General features: G+C 39.6%; 1 protein-coding gene across 2 annotated transcripts in view; it reads right to left on the bottom strand.

Annotated features, from left to right (window-relative positions):
- Positions 1-3,083: 3,083 nt before the first annotated feature.
- The window catches only part of tgfbr3 (transforming growth factor, beta receptor III), a 68,864-nt gene continuing 48,622 nt past the window's right edge, over positions 3,084-23,325 (bottom strand). The window contains exons 7-17 of one of the 2 annotated variants that reach the window (XM_084920612.1): positions 22,961-23,108; positions 20,550-20,727; positions 20,169-20,422; positions 19,264-19,413; positions 17,523-17,621; positions 16,861-17,049; positions 15,329-15,616; positions 13,718-13,838; positions 10,351-10,398; positions 9,718-9,822; positions 3,084-5,707 (exon numbers count right to left, since the gene is read on the bottom strand). In XM_084920612.1, the coding sequence (XP_084776738.1) occupies positions 5,589-5,707; positions 9,718-9,822; positions 10,351-10,398; positions 13,718-13,838; positions 15,329-15,616; positions 16,861-17,049; positions 17,523-17,621; positions 19,264-19,413; positions 20,169-20,422; positions 20,550-20,727; positions 22,961-23,108 (1,699 nt within the window). In that variant the 3' untranslated portion in view covers positions 3,084-5,588. The remainder of the gene's footprint in view (positions 5,708-9,717; positions 9,823-10,350; positions 10,399-13,717; positions 13,839-15,328; positions 15,617-16,860; positions 17,050-17,522; positions 17,622-19,263; positions 19,414-20,168; positions 20,423-20,549; positions 20,728-22,960; positions 23,109-23,325) is intronic. The other variant, XM_084920613.1, reaches the window with a different exon arrangement.

Below are 23,325 nucleotides of genomic sequence, written 5' to 3'. Positions count from 1 at the left end.
ACTGTGTTGGCTTTATTATCATCGGTACATAATATAAAAGATGCACCAAATATATTACAATGAGTGTGACTGTGTGGATCAGATCCGGCAGAGATGCACCAGTTGAGATTTTCTTAGAACTGTGTTTTCACAAATGAGATCAGATTTCATTTGACACTAAGGACCTGCTTTTTTCAGTGCAAGGTTTGTTAGCACACGCACAACATGTCTGCTTTTCATCTATGAATAATGTGTTCTTTTTCCTGCCACAATATAGTTTTGTGCCCTGAGAAAGGAAGAGGTGCTGTAGCTGCTAAAGCTCTGCGTAGGTCCACAGACTGTTAATCTGGTCTCATCCCCCTCTGTTGTTGTATAACAGCCAAAAATTTCCCAATCTTCTCACTTAACTTGCTTCACATAATCAACTTTAGGACCAGATGTCTGGTCTAAATTAGTCTGGCCTCCCCAGCGTCAGTGTTTGGAGTCTTGTCAGCTTTTAAAAAAAAAAAAAAAAAGCCAGAAAAGAAAAAAAAACATCTCTTTTTAATTTCATCCTGCATTTGTCATGCTATATTGTCTGGGCCACATGCAATCAGTGACTAAACAGATTAGCTACAGAACAACAAATGTGTGTTCCAGGTACCCAGAAAGGGAAAGTTGGAAATAAAAATAATGACATCATAATCTACGGGCTGATTCGTTTGTTGAAAAATTCAATAAATTAGTCATCAGTTGGACAAGAGTGTTGCAGCCTGAGGATGCCTCGGTGGGGCCGCTTTTGGGGGGAAAAAATTACAGATACAGAAACAAAAACTTGAAAGGGGTCTGAAGGATTTGGGACATGTGGACGTACTGAGCCAAAACAGAGCTGGCAAAAGAGCTGCTTTACTCTTCGCCCTTGGCCTCTTTCCCTTTTCAGTTTACTCCAAGGCAGGCTGCTTACAGCTGTCTCTAAGGAGCCCTAATCAAAAACAAAAAAGGGTAAGGACTCACATTGCACTCATCTCAATGGTCACCCCCCATCCCCCCTACGGAATCCTCAAGGCAGAGGTCCACGTGGTCTATATCACGCTATGAGCTCACCAGAGGCGAGTCATGGCTTTAGCGCCAAAGAGCCAAGCCTAACACATCATTATTGCAGCTCATTGTTCCAAACTGCATCCTTATAGGAGTTACCCACATTTACGTACACTCACAAATAGGACTCAAATAAATACCTAAAAAATGGCAGCAAAATGAACAGTCATGACAATTTCGTGAGTTATCATGAACATTTATTGGTCATAATGGGAATACAAATGTCGTGCATATTTACAGCATATAAAAAGTTTTATAAACCAAAGGGAACAATAACGGCTAACTTGTGCTTGACACATGTACAAACACCAATAAAAGGCCGTCTTGGCATTAAGGGGAAGTTGTAATTTGCCATCGGTTGCTTTCAAAAATCAAATGGGAAACTGCTTTCAAACCATAATGGGGCCCCAGAAAAATAGCAAAGCAAACACTCACATAGATACAGACACACAAATAACACATTCATAGAAAAACATGAGGTAGTCAAATGGTTAAAAAAAAATACAATCAGTAACTAGTAATCCATAACTAATCTATGGATTTATGCTCCAATTTTCAGCTGTTCTGTATTCAGCATTTACTGTCTCTCAGCGAAGCCACATCTTTTACTGCTACAGTAACACGTTTGGTGTGGCACAGCATTATTTCGTATTTATTAAAAACCTGACATTATCCATACCTGTTCATGAGGGGGGGAAGTTTTGAAGCTTTTCCCAGCTTGCACTGGGGCAAAACTCAGGGAGGAATGTTGGTATTTGAAAAGTGACTCTCACAAATTGTATTGAATTGTTAGTTTGAGTGAAAAATATCCCCAAATTATCTCAAATGAGAAGATTAGATCCAGAACATAACTCGAGGCTCGGGCGCTTAACAGCATGAGTGGATGAGGGCGGGTGGGGGGTGAGGGGGATAATTATATGTTTAAAATGGCTTCGCCACACTCGATAAGAGAAACCACAAAAGTACAGGAATGCCAAAAGCGTTAATCCCGTTACGGCTGCTGATTATAGGCTGCGGCACATTTCAACTCTGCAGCGCATGGATCTTTCACTGAGGATGATCACTGTACCCTGTAGTGGGATAATGTTTTTTTACAATTATGCTAATTGCTAACAGCAACAGTGCTCTGCAAAAGGACTGCTGCATATATGCATAACTTAGCTTTACCAAATAAAGCTTTTAGCTGGATTTTGGCTGTGGACACACATGGCAGAAAGCCTGATAAAACAAACAAGCTGTGAAGGTTGCTCCAAACCGAGTGTTTCTAATACAGCTTAATAAAAAATATTTCTCGGGTGTTATTGAAAACAGTTGAGTTTCCACTATCAAAATATCTGAAGGTTGATTTTTTTTTTTTCCACTGTTCCATCAGGGGTTTAGGCATGATTTCATATTTTTTTCATTATCTTAAAAGAGGGTATATGTCACTGTTGTGACAACCAAAGAACCAAAACAAGTTGGGTATCTGGGTTATTTTATATAACAATGGGGAGGACTCCATCCTTTACTAATTTTATGTGGAAAAATATATATTTTTACATCTATAGCTACAGCTTATCTTTAGTGAAATAAACTTTATACTTAAGATGTACAACATCTGATTTCATTACTTCATATCTGACACAATTTATATAAAATAGCGAGAAGCGGCACATGGAAAATTGAACCCAAACACTATCTGACAAAATAATATCATGCTTAAACAAAAGATTTGTATTCCAGATTTGTTTACATATGATAATAATAACAATCTCTTTCTATTGTATTCTTTATGAAGTCAATAAGACACATCATCCCATCGAATAACAGAAAGAATTAAGAAAATAATCATGACATATTTTTTTACATTTTTTTCAAAAATATTAGTCCCTTTCTGACTATAAATACTACCATTTCATTTTCATTAAAGTGTCCTAAAGATTGGTATAACGTTTAAACAAATAGTGTAAATAAATCCTCCCGCAAATGTGTGTTATGTATGAGCAAATCCACAATTCACAGTACGTACTCACATAGAAGACAATAAATTTCTTTTAGTTAATATATTCCAAAATATAATTTTATACACAAATATATATATTTATACTCTCTGTAGAAAGCTTTATACATGTTTACATGAGGAGAGAAAAAAATGAAAAGCTTTAAGATGATACACATTCTGGTTACTGCTTACAAAGTTAAATGATAGCAGAGAAAGGGCCCAGTTTGTCTCCCACACACATACAACAATCATTCATCAACGGTGGGGTAATCGTGGTGCTGCAGTTTGAAGAAGGCAGGAAACTATACGTTGGTAAAAGTCAGCTTCAGCTGCAGCTTATTCAACACACAGTCAGTGCCGAGATTCATAGAAAAACATCTGGGAAAAGGAAAACCAAACGCTTTATGTTTGATCTCTTAAAAATGACAACAAAAAACTCTCTGATAAGGAGTTCAATGATTCATCAGCCAACTGACAAAGTTAGTCCTCGTGTTATCATGAGAACAAACCAAATCTTTATTTTGCAGCCTTTCAAATGTAAAAATGTTCTGCTTTCACTTTATAACTTTGGTTTTGGGGTTGTTGGTCTGACGGGCAATTGATTATCTAATAATTAAAACTGTGGGATCCAAACCATGATTACCATATAAAACCATGACTGTCAAAACTGTTAACGTAGTTTCTGTTATTATAAAATCTGATTAATGAAGCTCACGCTGATGATCCAGCGAAACTCAAAAAAAGAAAAAAAAAAAAACCTACTTTGCACACACGAGTAATTACAGTAATATACAAAAATATACAGGCCTTGAACGAGCAAATCAACGCTTCGAGAAATACCCTTATTCACTTGCTTAACATGAGTTGCATCAGTATTGAATATAGTGCTGAAGGCAGTGGCGGACTAGCGTAGCTTAGCATACAAACTGCCGGCAGAAAGAATCAGTAATATGAGGCACAAAAAGGCCACGTCCCAAATTTTAACTTTTCTGATTTTTTTTATAAAAAGACAAGATCTAAAGTAGCATGTCTTTTTAAAAAATCTTTGCTTTACACAAAAGTTGGTGATAAGCTAGGTTTAGCATAAGGAATAGCCTAGCTGCTAGCATCACGGTGTCCAAAGCTTTAGTTTGGTGGGCCTATTTCCAAACTTTTGGACAGAGTATTTAATGCTCACTAATCCACAAACCTAAGGGATAGTTCAGTCCTATAACTGAGCCTGGGCAACAGTTTTTACATAAAATGTAAAATGTTCAATAATATTTCATAAAAGAGATATAAAAAAAAAAAAATCACATAAATCAATTTATGGCCATTTTTGTAACTTTGTAAGGTCTCACACATAACAGAGTCAATCACTCCCTGCAATAAGTTCCAAAACAATGCCTGCCCACTGTATAATTTAGTTATTATTCATGTCATAATTATAGTCTTGCTGTCACAAATAAATATTGATTCCTAATATTTTGTATTTTATATTCACCATGACTTAAACATACTGAGTGTTTTAGGCCTATTACCCGGAACTACTCTTCCTAGAAATGACTACCACTCCCCTGAACTACTCATTTCCACCAGGTATGCTAAGCTAGGCCACTCATCAACTGAACAGAGCTCTATAATTCACACACAGACATAAAAGAAGTGTCAATCATCTCAAATAAGAATAAGCAAATATTTCTCTTAATGCTGAAGTTTTCCATTAACAACAGCTAGTAAAAGGGAACCCATAATGCCCCTGTGAAGTTGAGTGAAACTAAAACTCAAATCTTTGCCTATACCAAGAGTTACTAAAGCATACTATTAGATCAATATACTTTACCGGCCTCCATTAAAAAGTACAAACAATTCGAAAACGTGGAATTTTCTCAGCACATCTTTCACATTTTTCATTCACATTTTTTTGGCATTTACCCTTTTGAATACATTCATACCCAGACTACCTTTTTAAAGCCATAATCTCTGTGTCAAGATGATGACTTGTTCATACTGCACACTTGTCCGCATGAAAATAGTGGTTTATTTGCTTCCTTGCAACTTTCTAGGTTCCACTGTCATAAAACAACATGCTCCAGCCCAGCCATCAACATCTCACTTACTAATACTGACGTCACTCCAGCCTTATTGTGTTGGCTTGCTCTCTGAGCACACCTGCTTAGCACAACCAGCCCCAATCAAACCATTTAAGGTCAAAACAAAAGGCTGTGTTGTGGTCAGAAAAAAGCAGCATTTGGATTCGAAAGAAATGTCTGGAATAAACTTGCATCTGTTTCTCGGATGAGGCTGCCAAGCTGTGTCTCAGAACTAACACACATCAAGAACCTTCACAGACATAACACACATCAACATAACCAAGACAGTTCATTTGTCTGCACACACTTAAAGTGGCACCAATTTAGCACAAGGACTTAAGGTGTTATTTTTTCTTTTTTTTGTAATCATGCTTTTTTTCTGTCCTGTCACGTCCCCAAAAATAATTCCTTTCATGGAAGGAGATAACAAACCGGTCCCTGTGAACCGTCAGAACTTCCTGGCAGTGCATCCTGCTGGGCTACGCGGTGCTGCTGCTGGAACACGGCGTGCTTTGCATGCTGCCGATACTGTGGCCTGTACTGCTGTTCTCCGAGGCAGGCTGGGACTTCTGGACCGGCTGTGTGCCAGCTGTCTCACCTAGATGTAGAGCAGAAGAGGGAGTGGGGCCGCAGGAGGAAGGGGATTGGACCAGAGGGAGAGAGGAAAAATGAGTATAATTTACAAAAAAGCCAACCCTAGGCAAGAACATTACAAAGTGATTTGGTTAAAGCTACAAATTGAACTCCTCTAAGACTGTCGAGCCTCCATTGTTCTTCTGCACACAGAATAAATGGGCTGCATAAAGCTCCTACTGTTTACTATAACTGCCACTTGACATAAAGCTTTCACTGAAGCCCGTATAAAATCTGAGCATTCCTATTTAGATTAATGTACTTTTATCCCTAAGAAAAACAGTGTACTTTTACGTATAAAGAACTCGGGACTTCATCTGCCCTCATTTTTGACCATTTTCAACCATAATCTGCCACAGATTCTGTTTTTAAAAACGAATCCTCTAAAGATGCCACCTCAAAACGACCAGAAACAAATGGTCGCATCCTATCTGACAGATGATATTTTAAACAAAGAGAAGAAGATGTTTCTACGTTCACAGAGTTCATTTCTGTCTGGAACCAATTAGCCTTGCTTTAGCAGATAAAGGCGAACAAACACAACACGGGCCCTGTGACCGGAGCTCAAACCAATGACTGGTTTATTGTTCTATGTCTAAATAAGCGTTTCATTTCGTAAACTCTTGGGATCCAATGGCTAAAATGAAGGGAAAATAGAAGTGCTTGAGTTTGTTTCCAAAAACCGTCTCTGACAGACAATGAACAGCTTCTGAAATAAAGCCAAGTCTGTGTTTAATTTGAGTATTTGGTACAATTATTACTGCAGTGTGTCCCTCGCTTGCTTTATAGCTTATCTGAAATGAAGATAACACATTTTCTCCTGGAGAGAGATTGTTCTATCGATAGTTTAGTTTGTACTAGAGGTCGTGTGTGTTTTATACATATGCTTGCATATATGACAGGCATATGTATCCACAGGCATCCCTTTCCCTCTTTCGGGCCCCACATTTCTCCTAATGTTTACCAGAACAGGGCTGCCAGCAGTCTTTCCCTCACAGGACCAAGAGTGCTGCACAACAAAGGCACTTGGATTCACCTCATCTGTCAGAGGAAATTTTAATTCCCAAGTCTGATATTATCTTTCTAGATAGGAAAGATAAAGGCTGCTTTTATCTGACCGAAACATAAAGTGAATGAAAACTCTCTATGAAAGTTGTTGAAACAGATGTCTACTCAGGGACAATTTGCCTTAGATTTCAGTTTGGGAAAACACTGACCCCGGTATCTCTTGGATACAAAAATTCAAACATACAATGTCTTTGTAGTGGCTAAGGATACAGTAACAGCATCCAGGACAGAAACTTCTCCACCCAACATCCGCTCTTTGCATGCACCTGCACAGAAAGCACGCTAACACAAAGTTAGCAACGAACCCGGCCGTTTAGCTGGCTTCATATTCAACTCATGGCACAGTCAGGCTTGTTCCACCCTACTCCTTCTACAGCAGAATCACTGTGGTGATCTCTGTGAGGTGTTCTTTGGGCTGGTTAATATTCAGAATTTCTTTTGGTAGAATTTTCCCAGACCATGACAGCCAGAATCAGCCAAGCATGCTTTTCAAGGGCAGGAGAAACCAGAGCTTCCACATAAAACCCAGTCGTAGGACTGGGAGAACATACAAACTCTACATTAAAAATAACGACATAGCTCTGGCTATAAGACCACGTTGCCATTATAATTTTATAAAGGCTTGTGGAGTAATATTGCAGAAATCTGGACTCTAAAGTGAAATCTAAAAACAACACAAAGCTCTGCAAAATTTTATATAGGTACAGCACAACTTTGAGCTAAATCCCAATGTGACAAAGATAATATGGTTATGTTTAACAGTCTCTTACTGACCATATCTGTCCAGCTTTTAAGCATGACGACATTTGGGAATTAGGACTAAACAGAAAGTAAAGCAGGGGCCCATGGGATTAGCGTTGGTCTTGAATGTAGTAAGTATAAGACACATTCACATTGTGATAATCAAAAAGTATTTTAATTCATTTTAAGAGGCGTATAAAGTATTTATCATGGAGTTGAACTCATTTGATACTAATTTATACAAAAGTCAGCCTCAACAAAAATCATGTAATCGTGAAAAAAGTGTTTCAGTAGTGACTCAACAGAATGCCATCGTCATGCTCTGACTGAGCTTAGAAAAGTTGGTGTGGCCGTCTAGGTTTAGGTTAGATAAAACAGTGAGTTTTCGGATTATCTTAGTAACGTATTTAAAATATGAGTGATAGTGGGACAATTTACTATGGCCAGATGAGCTTGTTTAAGCATTTCTGAAATAGCAAGGCTTGTTGTGTGTTCTCACGGTCAGAGGAAGGACAAACAATGACCTGGTGACAGTGTGTGGGATGTACTGGAACAAATTTGACCCGAATGGGTCCAACTTTCAACCTGGAGGTTTTGCTGTGGGTATCAGATTACACGGGACACATTTAAAAGTCCTGCAGCATCCTAGGCCTCGAAGTGATTGGACCTGCTTAGGTAGGAGAGGTCCTAACATTTTGGCTCATCGGTGTCTCACTGAATTTCAGAGCAGATAATGTGTGAAGTTTCTCCTTGTGTCTGGCTGTTTTAACAGTTGGTTTCATTTTGTGGATGAAAACAAAATTCTTGCACAAGGTGACAACAGCTCCAGCAATCTCCAGCAACCTACAAGCCAACTACAATATATGTACCAAGACAATGAGAAAACTGTCAAAGGTTATAATGTGAGGTTGATGTTAAAGCATTTATGTTGCTGACTGCCTTGTAGGGAAATAAATCGTAATAGATAGAAAAACCCAAAATATAATTCCAAGGACTATATCTAACTGTTTTCTGAGAGGTCCTCAGACCCTGAGGGGATAGGCTCAGTTTAGTTTTCTTGTTTCATCATTGGTTTAAAATATGCTCTCAAGTGGTATTTTGAGTGGTTGTTTTGGAGGATATACTTTCTTGGGTTTACATGGGACAGAAAGTGTTGCCATATAAGGTCATTTCAACTAATCCTGCTTAACACACCCATCTAAAAGTGTATTTTAATAATGGAAGGAGCTCGTGCCTTTAAGTCATCGCCATGCATGTTTCCTCCTAACTGCTATCTCCACCCCTGTTTTTCATGCGTGTTCACCTTTGATATGTACTGCCAGCCAAATGTAAAGATTTGTCTTTCTTTCTTGGTCACCCACTAGAAAATCCATGAAGCACAAGTGAAGTGGTTTTCTGAAGAGAAGCCAATACCAATGTTGTGACAAAGATAAAGGCTCTAAACTCTGACAGCTGATCTTTACGTCTAAAAGATATTCAGAAAGAGCTAAACTCATTAATGTGACAGAGCATGACTGGAACAGTTTGCAGCACTGTAACCCGACTCGTGCCTGTATTGTTGTAACTACCTGGGAGAATGATTTACACTGCCAAACTGTGAGCTCTTAAAAAACTTTCACTTTACATACTAAATGCTAAAGTGAAACAGCCTAAACCCTTCTGCAAAACGCACGGTCAGTCAGTTAAAAACTAAGGCAGAGAAGAACAGGGCAGCTCTATGCAACGGTGAACTCAGTGGGCTGCTGGGAACTCACTTCCTCTCATAGGTCAGTTAGGGTCAGCGGGCTAGGGACGAAGGGGAAGGTCTTGGCATCTAATGGACAGATTGTGTGTCTTTTCCTGTGAGCGCCCACTAAACCCTACAAGGGGAATTTCCAACTCGTCTCCAGCCATTGTACTGGGAATGTACTGAGAAAGACCACCCCATGGCCCCCAAAACATTCAAAGGCAGGAAAGAGAAGAGCTCTTGCTGCTGACCAACAGGATATATTTACAGTAGAGGAGTCAATACGTTATTGTGAGCAGGCCTCTGTCAGCAGCAGGATGTTTGGCAATCACAGCGGCACATTTCTGGCACAGAGACCCTCAGGCATTCCTTTGCATCTTATCTTTTCATTAATGTGGAGAAGTGAGTTGGGGCCACGGAGAGGCAGGTAAAGAACCTACCTGTGTGCGCGTAGATGAACCACAGAGCTGCGGTCAAGAGAGCCCCGATGACAAAGGCTGCAAAGGCGATGCCCACCACCACAGGAGTGTCCAGTACATACACTACTGAACAACAAACCAACACAGAACATGGTTTTAATGTTAAACAAGTGTATTATACATACAAATACAGTACAAATATAAATTACCTAAAATGTGTAAAACAAGAAAACAAATATTAGGAACTGAAATCATAACTAAGTTCACCTTTTACCCAGTCACGCTGCCCTTGAATCTATTGCCTATATTCTTGGACTCTAATAGAGTAGCTATGCATGATTTACAAAAAACAAACAAAAAAAACAACAACTATTGCCTGGCCTAGTTAGCTGTGTTATCAGCAAACTACAGATCCATAGTTACTGGTAAATTTTAGTTACCTTCTTCAATTTGAAAGAAAAAAGTCCAGCAAGCATCACAACTGTTATGGTAAGGACCAATATGAAATAATAAGTGACCTAAGCTGATGATTCCTTATATAGCTTCATTATTTACTGGTTTATCTTATGCAGTTTATTCATTTTTGGGATCCATATAATCCACTTATATACACATGGACATACGCAAAATAAAATGCAATCATATAATACTTACCATCAGGAGAGGGCTTACGTGGCTCTTCTGATAATTCTGATGTAGGATCTGCAAAAACAACATATAATAGTTTAAATATATGTTGACTATTGCGTGTACAGATGCACAGTATACAGTATGAATTATGGTACATTAAAATAGCACAATGCAAGCTCTGAGTCAGCCTGTCAGGAGCAGTAGATTGCTGATACTGCAGTGTGTTGATAAGCAATTCTCTGTGGAATGTGATCCAGAAATCTGAACCAGGAAAACGCTGAAAAAGCAGCTATTCTGTAAGCCGGCAGTGTCCTAACGGATGAACCTTTTAACTCCAACCAATCATGCTCACCCATTTATTTCAAGCCATCTGGAAGGCTTTCAAAAGTGAAATTAGCTATAATAATGTCTTAACAAACAATACAAAGGCGCTTGTGTACGGGCGAACTCAAGAGGCAAACCTGGTATACGTCCAAGACTGGGGCACAATGGCTGCTATTCTCGGACAGAACACCTTTAAGTTTTCATCTCGGGTAATGGATGATGACAGGTCATCAGAGAAGACTTTAATTTCAGAGGGGACGATGGCCAGAGGACGTCCTCTGTGCCACCCTACTCCCCTTCAGTCTGGAGCCATCTGTCCCGGGTGACTTGTTATGCTAAAAATGTCGAGGCCATGAACACATGCAGCCTCATAAGCAGAAGATAAAGGAGGAATATACAGACTGAACCCAGAAAAGCACAGGAGTGTTTAATGCTCTCGTGTTAACTCGCCTCAGAGATCATGTGCAAAGCTGAAAGCTCAGTGCAGTTCTAGGGTACAGCTCTCTGCAGGACATCTGACTGGTCTTGAATGTTGTTTTCTACTTTTAACAGAACCAGACATCTGCTTCAAAGTTGAACTTTTGATTTATGCTAGCTTTATGTTGTTGCCAAACTTGAAACAGCCCTGATATCTCTATGAACATCATTTATTTATGTAAATTTGCCTGATGTGGAAAGAAGCACTCCTGCGTAATGACTTGTTTTTGTTCAACTTTGGCCTTTCGTCATAGAGCTGTCGCTCCAAGACTCTCAACACAGAAGAGTTTCAAACTTATAAACCATGCAAAGGTTGAACTCCGTAGCTCAAAACATGTTATTTAACCCAGCTCAGGTCCATAAGGTTACTAGCTCTGCCTAAAGTGCGGTGTACAATCTGCAAGCATATGTCAAAGATTTACTCTCTTCCTTTGTTCATACTCTGCTGAGGCATGAATCCTAACTCATGTTCAGCCTTTCTTTTTCAGAACTAAAAAAAATATATATATATATATTTATGATATTTTTAATGATAAAGTGAGCTTCTTGACATCTGGCCAGTGAATACAGCAAACCATATGGAGAGCCTCATTCAGTTGGTTTTAAAGTAATAAATTAGATATTTTATGAGAAATCAGTTACTTAGAAAGACAAAGTTATCTAAAGGATGAACGCGTTCATATATTAAACGCTGCAGTTCAACCTGTTCAGTCCAATGTGATATAAAAAATTATCCTCTGCCTTTACACTTTGCAGACTTTAAACTAAATTAATACTACATGTACTGATGTGACGATATAACCAACACTGCCAGCCTCTCAGATAGATTATACCTTTCAAGTTTTTCTAAACGTTCCTGAACCCATAAAAAAGGGATCAAATTTATTGACGTTGTGAAGCAGTAAATCTAATTTTGATGGTAGAGCTTTGAGGCTGTTATGTTTTTCCATGCACCAAGTTGGCCACAAGTGGCTCCCTTTGATTTGTAGATTGAACTCAGCTTTTTGGGATGTTGTCCAGTGCAGAACCGTGGCCCTTGAAAAGGCTGCTTATTTTGTTTGCCATCCTAGCATAAGCGATGTCTTTGTGTTCTTTGAATTCGAGGGTTTTTTTTTTTCCAGTGTGTTTATGGCATAAGTGTGTTTACTTACTCCATGGAAAATAAACCCACTGCACTGGCATAGTGGTGCAGGCAGTGCACCCTGCCTGTACCACTATGGACTAGCTTGGCTTAGACACTCAGCCATTACTTCAAATTTCACAGTCTCTGTTCACCAATATCCTCAGCATCAACACTGGCATGTCTGTGCTAAAAAGTGACTCCATCCATATAGTATCATTGCCCAGCATTGGAGGCTGACGTCCAATTAAAATGTAATAAAGCCACAAACTTCTGGTTAGAATTATCCTGCACAACTCTGACTCACACTAGAGCTCAGACAAGTAGGAACTTTAAAGCTAGTAAAATTACTGATGTTGAAGAGGAAGACCAGGATCTGAAAAATACCATCAGTGCATACACTGCAACTGGGAGAAATCAATCAATCAATAAATTGTTTGGTCTATGAAGAGCTCATCACAACTGATATTACCATCCGAACAAAATACAGGGTTCAAATCCACAATGGAACACTATTCTGAATAGCACACATATACTGTAGCACAGAGATTGACCAAGCCAATACCAAAACCAAGTTTCGTTAGGTAAAGGAGTAATCAGTCTATTTTCTACCATTGTGAAATAGCGGTTGGGCTGTAGCTTACACCAATTAAAATGATCTAATTTACATCAAATCACAAGCCAATAAACATGACTCAAACTGACCCCAGGTCTCGTGTTGATGTCATTGCTCAGAGGGGGATGCTAATATGAAAAATGCTGGCAGTCCGCTAGAGAAAAGGCACTGATTATATCAGTCCATTTAGGTTTAGGTCATAATAAATATCATGTGATGGCATTACCTCAGGTCTCCATCCTGCCTTCTAAATGTACTTACACCCCCTGAGGTGCTACGATAAAGAGTGTGAACCAACGAGTGACTAAACATCGAGGGACCTTTAGGCTCTGATTGGGTGCTCAAACCTAAAAAGGGGACCAACGCTCCTTATTTTCCCCCTCACTAGTGGAAAGCTGAGGCCACAGTGAAGGGCCTAAGTGAAAACAACTGGATCTTAGTAACGTATGACTGTTCTTTTCCATGTCTCCCTCAGCATGGTCTGGTCCACAGCAGAACTGGGCCTCAGCGTTAGCACACTCCCCTTTATCAGCCATATGCTAGTTTGAACACACACACCCAAAAACACACTCTTGTGTACAGATGTCAATGTAAACGGAGACACACCATATGTGTATGCCTAAGCACCTGTATACACAATCATATACACACAACACAGTTAATAAGGACCAGATGTTGGACCGTGATCCCGTCGTTTGGTCTGATCTCCAAGTATCGACTTTATGCGGTTCCTCTGCCTTCAGAATTGCTTCTTTCACTGTGCATACTCGTATTTGTGGATGTCACAGTTCCAAGCACAACTGAACTCCTGGTGTAAACAGATGTAAATTATGTTTGCTTTTGCTTTTACTGACCCGGTATGTGGCTCAAGTCATCCACCACAACCAGCGGTTGAGTCGAGACCTTTTTGTTCATCATCATCGCCATGATATTGTCCACAGAGAGAGAATCACAGTTTTCAATGGGTGGCAAACACTGTGCAGAAAATAAAAAAAATATCAAATTAATAACTTGACATTCATATTTCTCAAACTCAAAAGTGCATTCACTCATATCTGCTCAAAACTCAAAAGTACTAATTTGGAATTCAAAGTAAGGAAAAGCTTGCAATCTTCACCCACTACAGCTGATGGCAACTGTAATAGAACAGTTAGCACCACAATCACAAGCCAGCCTCAGGATACCACACACACACACACACACACACACACACACACACACACACACACACACACACACACACACACACACGTTCAGCTATCTTAGTGAGGACTTTCATTGACATAATGGTTTCCCTAGCCCCTTACCCTAACCATTAAAAATGAATGCCTAACCCTAACCCTTACAAAACAAACAAACAAACAAACAAACAAAACAAAAAAACATGACTCTATTAGTGGTAGAAATAAGCTTATAATTATTTTTATATTTAAAATATTAAATAATTATATAAAAATATTATATTCATATCAGATGGATTAGACAGTTTCCTCTTGCACTGAGATTGCAAATAAATGTGTGATTTATAAAAACTAACAAAAAAATTGTGTGGGAATGTTGAAGACTAACAAGTAATTAACCTCACAATTAATTTTAAGAGCACAAAATAAAGCACTATAAGACTCAGTGTTTTGTGGAGGCTAAATCCTCTCCACAATTCTTTGGAGGAATCTGTCTGCCTTTCTGGTTTCAATATAATGTTTTTAGTTTATTTTTAGGATTTTTTTATATATACCACACTTCCCATTAGCTCATAAGCTGAATTCTTACACAATAATTTAATATAAGGACCAGTCAGTCAGATGGGCCAACTACAGTATACGCCAAAGAGGACCGTCGAGGAAAGGAGAAGAGGAGCAGAAAAGTTTATCAGGAGCCTTAAAGGAGAGTATGGATGATCCAGCGGCCCCTAGGACCGTGCACTAAAGCTTTAACAAAAGAGAACTAAATCAAACTCTTTTTCATACCTAACCATAACCTAATTGTTACCCTGACACTAAAACCGCATTTTGAGCCTCAAAAATGCCTTCAAACTTGTGAGGACCGGTGAGTGTGTCCTCACAAGTGACTGTTGGTTCTCACAAGTATAGTAGAATGCAGATTGCGGTCCTCACAAAGATAGCTAGACAGGAACACACACACACATATATATTTATTTTTTTGGGGGGGGTGGGGGTAACATTTAGGTAAGACTTACAGAAAGTAAAAGAAAGCACTTGCACCAGACAGAACAAATAACAGAGGGAGAAAAAAAAGATGATTATTTTGCTCAGTGGTCGGCCACTTGGGAAACTGTGCATCGATGCATGGTTCCCGCTTAGGTTTGGGGGCAGACCTGACACTGAATGTTGCAGGTCAGCCGGAGTAAAGATGGTCTCCTACAGGCCCGGCTGCTCAAACAAACTCTGGGAGACTAAAAAAAAAAAACACGGCAATGGCTCTTTGGGGAAGATTATTCTGCATACCTGTGGTAAATTTAGATTCCTCTGAGATGACTTTGAGCACAGAGACATCTCACAATGCAGGAAAAGCAGGGACACTTTGAAAGTTGAGTTGAAGATGAAGCTGAAGGTTTTCTTATCCATCTTTGTAGGATGGACAGGGAATTGAGGATAGTATGTGACGGAGGCATCTGTGGGACAAACTGTCTCAATGAGTGTGTACCCTGAAGACACGCTGGGATTGGAGTCATGAGAAATGAAGCACGATATGATGGTGAACCCCAGTTCTGGATCTGATGCAGTTGATGTGATCTGGAGCGGATGAGAGGCAAGTAAAAACAGATTTTATTTGTCAGTTGTCGTGACAGGAGTCTTCATGAAGTGAAGTGACAAAACTGAACGGCAACACAATACTGCTCCGATCCGATGTGAGCTTTACTTTATAATATAATCATTTTTGGAAGAAAACCTAATCTGCTGTTGTCTGAAGGAAGTCTGCAAAGTAATCTTATTGGACAAAACATGCAAAATGAAAAGGTGTCATTTTGTATTTGTGTTTCTTTAAGAAGATCGCAGAAACAATAAATACAAATTATTATTGTGTTTTATTGCCTAGTCCTAAAATTGGGAACAACGATAAACACAAATACAAATAAACATAATTTACAAGATGTTAAAATGCTAATTTAAAGCTGAAACAATCAATATTTTCGTGTTAACACTGGGCAGGACAAAAGGGGCACAGTCATGGTGATAACCCTCAGCTCTAATGAGCTTCTGGTTTCTTTTAGAGCGTTGTTTTGGTTTTATGCTTCAGCTCACTTTTGCTGTACCAGCAGCTGTTCGGGAAAAATAAAATTCAAATCCTACCTTTTACTAACCACAACAGAAAAAGAAGTTCAAAAGTTAGCAGGCAGCTGGTGGCAACTAAAGTGCCAAATAATTCTGTCAGCAGCAACCCATAGCTGAGCCAAAATAGACTAAATAAGTCTTCTAATAGAAATATTGCGATGTATTTATTGCTGCCAGTGTAAAGATATGCAAAACAAAACAAGAACGACTGCCTGAAAGGTGAGAAACAAATATTTAGTCATGTTTTACTTATTTCTCAGCTAAAATAAATGCAATGCACTTAAGAGGGAAGGATAAAGACACTCTGTGAGCACTTTGTGTTTACAGCACACTGTCTTTGTGTCCATGCTGCGAGTGAAGCATCTCATGCTGATGTCATCCTACATCACCTCTTCTAAGGACTTTTCAGTCTTTGCTATCTCTTATATGACTAGCATAATTACTGTAGTGAAACAGATATTTTTAGCCAGATGACATGCAGAACTGTGATATAATAAAAGCAAGAAGCGAAAGAAATTATTAGCTTTTTAGCTTGAAACAGTCACAGTGCTCTTACCGACCGAAGGGCTCGGTAAGAGATTAAATCTGGAAACGCTAAAGCCTCAGATGGAGGCAGATGGTTGCAGTTTTCTGCCAAAAGTTTTCATTTACACCAAACATGTATTCTGGCGTGAGAGGTAATGTATTATAAATGCAAAACATACCTCCACAAACACTTTCTGATTTTGTGAAACGGTGAAGAAATTCTGGCGTGCAGGGTTGTTGATAGGCAGCGAGTCGTACAGCTCCATGTTAAACGTCATGTTGTTGACCGGTTGCCTTGGTGGTTCCTGTACAATCCTGGGAGCTGAGGTTTCCTGATTCTTAGTTTTTCTTGTGTATGTGCAGTTGAACTGTTAGAAGAATGAGGCAAAGCCAAAACAAATATCAGCAGGACTCTGATGTTACATTCCACGGCTAAGCACTCTCACTCCACATGACTGTGTGTCACTGTTTGACCACATTAAGACAGACCAGGAACAAAAGAGATATGTATAAACAAGAACAATAAGTGGGAGACGAGGACTGGATGAGATAAAGGAAACTAAGCTAGCAGAGAAAAGATGGAGAAACTTCAAAATGGAAAATGGAAGGTCAAGTTCATTAAACGGACATCATGGAAAGATGGGGAGATTGCAGCAGCCAGAAGAGTCTTTACTAGCAGCCCAAGGGGCAGTAGGAAACTGGTGTTTCTTCCAACTATGCATGATTTACTGCAGTTGCGCATATAGAGATACAGTTTATCAGTAGTCTCGACTTGTCAGCTTTCCCCTTGCAATGAAGTGCAGATGTGACAGAAAAAGGACCACAATGATTCCAGTCTTACCAATATGGTAGGTGAATCGAAGGTTTTCACGGGAAGCATTCTCTCGGGCCCTCTCTGGTCGCTATTCCCATCTTTAGTCTCAGCATGACTTACAGTGACCTGCACATCAAAAAGAAGTTTGTTACTAAGCCTATGCTGACAAACCTGAGCACAACAATCAGCAATTGACGGAAAGTTTACACAAGATTTTTTCCAATTTTTTTCCCCCTTTTCTACTCCTTTAGCATTGCCTCATTCAGGTGGAGATTTGAATTGTTAAGAGAGGTCGGCAAAACATTCTTGCTTAAATCTGGGAATGTCCTGTGGCCTCAGTGAGACAGGACATATTTCTAATTTCTCAGTGGAGTAGTGGCATGTCAGGGCCTGAGATGAGTCTGCTGCTTTAGAGAGAGGATGTCTCAATGACACTAACAGAGCTGTTTTGAAGTTTGCTGACCTGCCTTTGGTGCCACTGCTGAAATAAATCAACATATCACAGCAACGTGGGGACAACAGCCAAAACACATTAGCTTTGATGAGTGGGAACCTAGACAATGAAAATTAATCTCCTTTGACCAGAGGTCAGAGGTTGTCTGCACGTCCAAATGCTAGCACAAAAGATGACCTTGGACTTATGCCTGGGTTTTCAATCTGCACTGGACAAAAAAAAGTGTTTTTTCCAAACTTCCCCGAACAAAAGATTTTAAAAGGCCAGGGTAGAAGTGATTCATGCTTGCTTGTTAGAACAAACATGCTGAATGAATGCATTCCACAATAATGAAGATAACTGGGGATGTCTTAATCACATAAAAGCAAGTGATCACAATTAGATACGAAAATGAGTCAGAAATGTAATCATTTTCCCTGCACATATTGTCCATATTTTTCCAGTTTCCATTTGTACACAAAAAGAGCATGGCTATCAGTGGACATCTTCATTAAAAAATATTTATTTATGACACAAATAAGTGTCAAGCCTCTGAGTGAGCATTTCCCATGGCAGTGCTGACATTTAAGTACTGGTCATGCTAAAAAAAAATACCCTAACAACTAATCTAATCAAATTAGCCTTCAAAGCTTTCTGCCAGATCTTTTTTAAAATGTGATTTATTTTCTTTGAAAGAATATGTGTGTTTGAGTATTTCAAATGATGATCTTTTTCTAAACTAATCAAATACATTTATTCTCTAAATGTAATTACACTGCAAGTGAAAGCTAAAAATACCTTAAAATAAAACAAAAAGGCTTTCTGACAGTGGGCACATTTTTCCCTGACTTCAGAGTGTCACAGCTCTGTACTGCCCATAGATATCAATGCTTTAACAAGCCCAAGATGTTACTGGTGTAAGACCAGTAACATCTTAATATGTTAAACCTAGGCTAACACACATCTGTTTGGATGCTTGTCACTCAGGAATTGTTTAGACAAGCAAAGTTTGACTTTGGCACATGGTTAAAACTGTGTAAAGGGTGTATTTCAACAAAAACTACAATCTTTTCTAAAGCTTAACCAAGTAGAAAAGAAAGTTTTCTGACTGAAAGCCTTTCTGTTAAAATGTTCTCATTTTAACAAGTTCACAAGTTAAAATAAAGCAAAAATAATTATAGTGACTTTTTAAAAAATGAGAAGTGTTTTGTAGTTTATTTCAATTTTAAATTAAATCATATCTTTGTATTTATAGTAGCAACTAGAGGTCTGATATACAGAGAGGGCATTTTCAAGTAATTTCAGCTACACTGTAACACCAGATAATATACTCACAGAATTGATGTAGAACGTGCTATCCTCTATGGTAAATTCGGTGGTCTGACAGCCAGTCAAAGGAGTTTCCAGAGTGTAGTGGGTGGCATTGACTGTTGCTTTGCATTGTGGGTCTTGAAGTGTGAGGCTGGCATTTGTAAACCCACTTGCCTAAGTTAAGAAAAAAGAAATAAAAAGACAAACATGGATGGAGATCAAAACACTTTTCCTTTATTAACTTTTCAGAATTGTAAAAAAAAAAAAAAAAAGGAGAAAAAAGTCCAAGTACTTGTGCAAAACCTTGAGTTCTCAGGAATAAACAAATCCCACAAGGTGGTCTAGCTCCAGCTCCCAATTACAGCCTATGCCAGTTTCCATTCTGTGATGTGGGCTGATTGAGCTGTCCCTATGTTCAGACGCCAAATGCTTGAAACAGCCCTGCCTGCTTCAGTGATTTATTTTTTCTCATTTCACTTTTGTAGAACTGAAACTTGCTATCCCCACACAACAGATAGGTGGGGTCAACTGTCTCCATAATTATCCACATGTAACCATTAGACCAAGACAGCATCATTATTTGGTAACAACCTCAGCACACAGTGCGTGCTTTTTGAAAATAAACAACACAGCATCATGGAGGTTTATGCTAGTATTTTGTAATCGCTGCAGAAGACATTCATTCAGCCTTTTAATTGGTCTAGACGCTTCTAGTCTTTTTGGATGAGCTCCATTTTGTTGTTTTCTGCTCTTCTTGTCACATTTTGTCACACTGACTCTGTGTCGTGTGAAAAGAGATGCAAAAGTAAAACAACAAAATGCCTTTCTCATTGATCAGAAGCATAGAATACATCGATATTTAAAATAACCATTATTTGTAGCCTGTTGGGCTCCGGGCAGAATCAGAGAATGTCCGGTTTTTTACTCACCTGCAGACTCTGTTTGTCAATGCTGACCACCATCCTTTCTTTTTTGCACTGCACAGTAAGATCAACATTCAAAACGTTTTCGGGCTCATCGGGCTCGTAGGGCAGGTGTCCCAGCGGAGGCATGCCCCCAGTTGTAAGGAATGGAAACGGCAGACCGGATCGTCGCAGTGGCGTTCCATCTACAGGAAGAGGACTAGAATCACGCAGGATGGCGAGTTCGGGAGGTAATTTGCTCTCCAGAGAATCCACGACATCTAGAAGTCACACGCAACCTCATGAGGCTGATTTTGCATCCAGGAAACTACACCTACAACTTTTTACAATTGCACGCTAGTTTTATGCTTCATCATGAATGGAGAATGTGATTCTTCTTCAGCTTACCTGGCTCTCTAAGTCGGATATTGAAGTGGTTTGCCACGGGAGTGCTGGTGTAAGATGTGACTGGATTGTGGCCACGATCGCTTGCCCACTGGATTAAGGCTTGTGGCCCCGATGGCAAGTGCTGCATGGGGGATTTGGACACTAGCGCCTGTGAGCCAACAGTCACTGTATCAGAGGCCTGTGGAATAGAACTCTCATTAGATGCTTTCTCAAAATAACAAGAAGAGAAATTTAAGTTAGCCAATACAGAATCTGATTTACAAAAAAAAAGAAAAAAAGAAATATGGTTTACTGTTCAGGTTTTATCACAGATATTCAACTTCAAGTACAGTCCTGCACTTATTCTGCATGAATCATGTGTGAATCATGTGAATGAGTGTGAGGTAATGGGCGTGTCGCAGCTCGATCATTGCTCAGAAACCAACATGTTAGCTTGCTCCTAAAAATTTGCGTCCTGCCCTGCTGCTCCCCCAGTGAGGGAGGCCTCATTCTTTCTCACAGCCATTTCCCACACATTCAAGTCTCTTGAGCAACACTGACGAGAACCTGCTTTCTGACAGATCGAGGCCTGAGTTTTATTTTGGCCATCATATCACTACCGTAGCTGACGATCTCTCACACATTGGTTGCACAAGCAGCGTATCCTGTGTACCGCTGCTGTCAAGTAAAAGTCAAAATGTAAGCAGTGGGGGAGCTAAAAAAATGACTCACCTTTTGGATGTTTAAGATAAATGGTTGAGGGATGTCAGCTGTTGTAACCGGTTCAGGTTTACAGCAAGCTAGTGTTACACTCAAAGTCAACCATTTAGACACACATTCACCATGTATGTGACAATCTTGTAAACATCAATTAAAAAGAATAAAACAACAGTGATGTTAGGTTCTATTTGAACAGTTCAGCTGGACGTAACAATGCTAGAAGATCATAGCAATGCCTGTTGCTGTGTGATGCACTGCTACATGCTAAAGTTAGCGGTTTCACATATGCACAAATGACGACTTTAACACGCTGATCTTTACGAGGTGTAATCTTCCAATCATATTAACATTAAGCTGTTTGCTAATTAGCTCTAAAACAAAGTAAAGGAAGGAATTCAGATTTTCCAGAGGCTGCTCTCATTGTGAAGACGATTCAAATAAACTGCACCTGGGACCACCACATTAAACAATCCAGGGTGTGTACGCAGCTATCACACTAGTCAAACGAAGTGGTGTTTGAGGGACAAACGTGCTGGAGCACAGATCCTCCAGTGAAAATGCATCCCTTAGTTGTTACATTTACAGCCAAATTGATGTTTTTCTTTGTTTTGTACATCTACTAAGCTGCTAGCTAAATATAATCCAATAGATGAACAAAATTTAACTCCGTAAAGTTGTTTTATACACAATGCATGACACTCAATTGTTCTCCCCACTAAGTGTTATGGATTTTGACCTGGCATTACACCCAAAAAGCTGATTGACTCAGTGTATAGCAGGCAGCTGTACAAACATAGCATGCCTGGCAAAAGTGCAGTGTCACTGCTGCAGCAGCGAGTATCAGCATTAGACACTGAGGAAACACAAGCCCTCTCCCACACACACAGACAAACACACCTCAGGGAACACAAATATACATGCTAGAAAATGCAAACTTAAGAAAGTGGCATACAAAATGAAAAAAGTTGTTGGTGATTCTCTTTCAGTTCAACTGGAATTGTTTTTTTTACTCCAGGAAAAGAGGAGCTCTAAATTCCAGCCTTGCAGCAATTGTGGTGGTTGGACCACGGCCAGTTGTGTATCGACATGATCTACAGTTAAACTATTCTTCTAAAGTGTGCACAGGTGTCATATTCTTATGGTTCCCGAGGGTCCTGAGACTTGAGTGGCAGTAATGAAGATTTAATATCAAAACTATATGCTCAAGCACACCATTGATACGCACAAACCCAGATTTCTCAGTAAAGTGTATACTGATATATTGTAGTAATTAGCCTCTGTTTGTCTTTTGTGTGTGGTGAGGAAGCCCGAAAGCCTGAATAAAGCGCCTTGCGTATTTCACATTATGATTGATGGGAAGCAGCTCTGGCCCAATACTGCAGCACGCCTGGCTCTGAAAATATATGATGCCCTCTTCACTCCAGCCTCTGGCTCTCTCAAAGTGATGACAATTCCTGGAGGTGCCACAATGACATTTCACAGTTCCTCCTAACCTGTTATCCCCACCCTGTCCCCCAGCGTGGACCAGGCGCCAGTTCAACACACATTTTTGCTGTGACAACTTCTTCCAGCAGCGTAAAGTGTTGACATTTCTGTCCGCAACACCCACAGTGATATGTGATAAACTATATAAAATCATCCGTGATGCCTGGAGAGCAAAAAAGATATCATTTGATGGAAAGCCTTTGTCTCTTGTAATGCTGCCAACTTACCACCACATGCACATTGCCCGTCACATTGTGGACTTTGACGACCCAGTTCACAGATTTAGCGCATTTCAGCAGCAAGACAACGTCACGATGTACCCAGGTACCTTCCTTCAGTGGCCGCAGATCAACTATGACATCCACCTGGAAAGCACTGCAGGAAAAAAGGAGAGAGAAAGAATAAATAATAATAGATGGTCAGGTCTACGTAATGTTACTGTGCCTTTGTCTGGTCAACTAATTAAAAAGCTGGAGGTATTCCCAGAAAAAAGAATGCAGACGTATGCACTACATAACAGATAACACCGCAGCAAGATACAACACATTCCCAGATTTTCTGTCTTTTGGGTGTACAGAATAATCACTCCACT

This window comes from Perissodus microlepis, chromosome 23 (assembly GCF_051167445.1).
Source record: "Perissodus microlepis isolate ML-2025 ecotype Zambia chromosome 23, ASM5116744v1, whole genome shotgun sequence".
Taxonomy (NCBI): Eukaryota; Metazoa; Chordata; class Actinopteri; order Cichliformes; family Cichlidae; genus Perissodus; species Perissodus microlepis.
The sequence above is the reverse complement of the archived record's forward strand: the minus strand, read 5'-3'. Positions and strand labels throughout refer to the sequence as shown.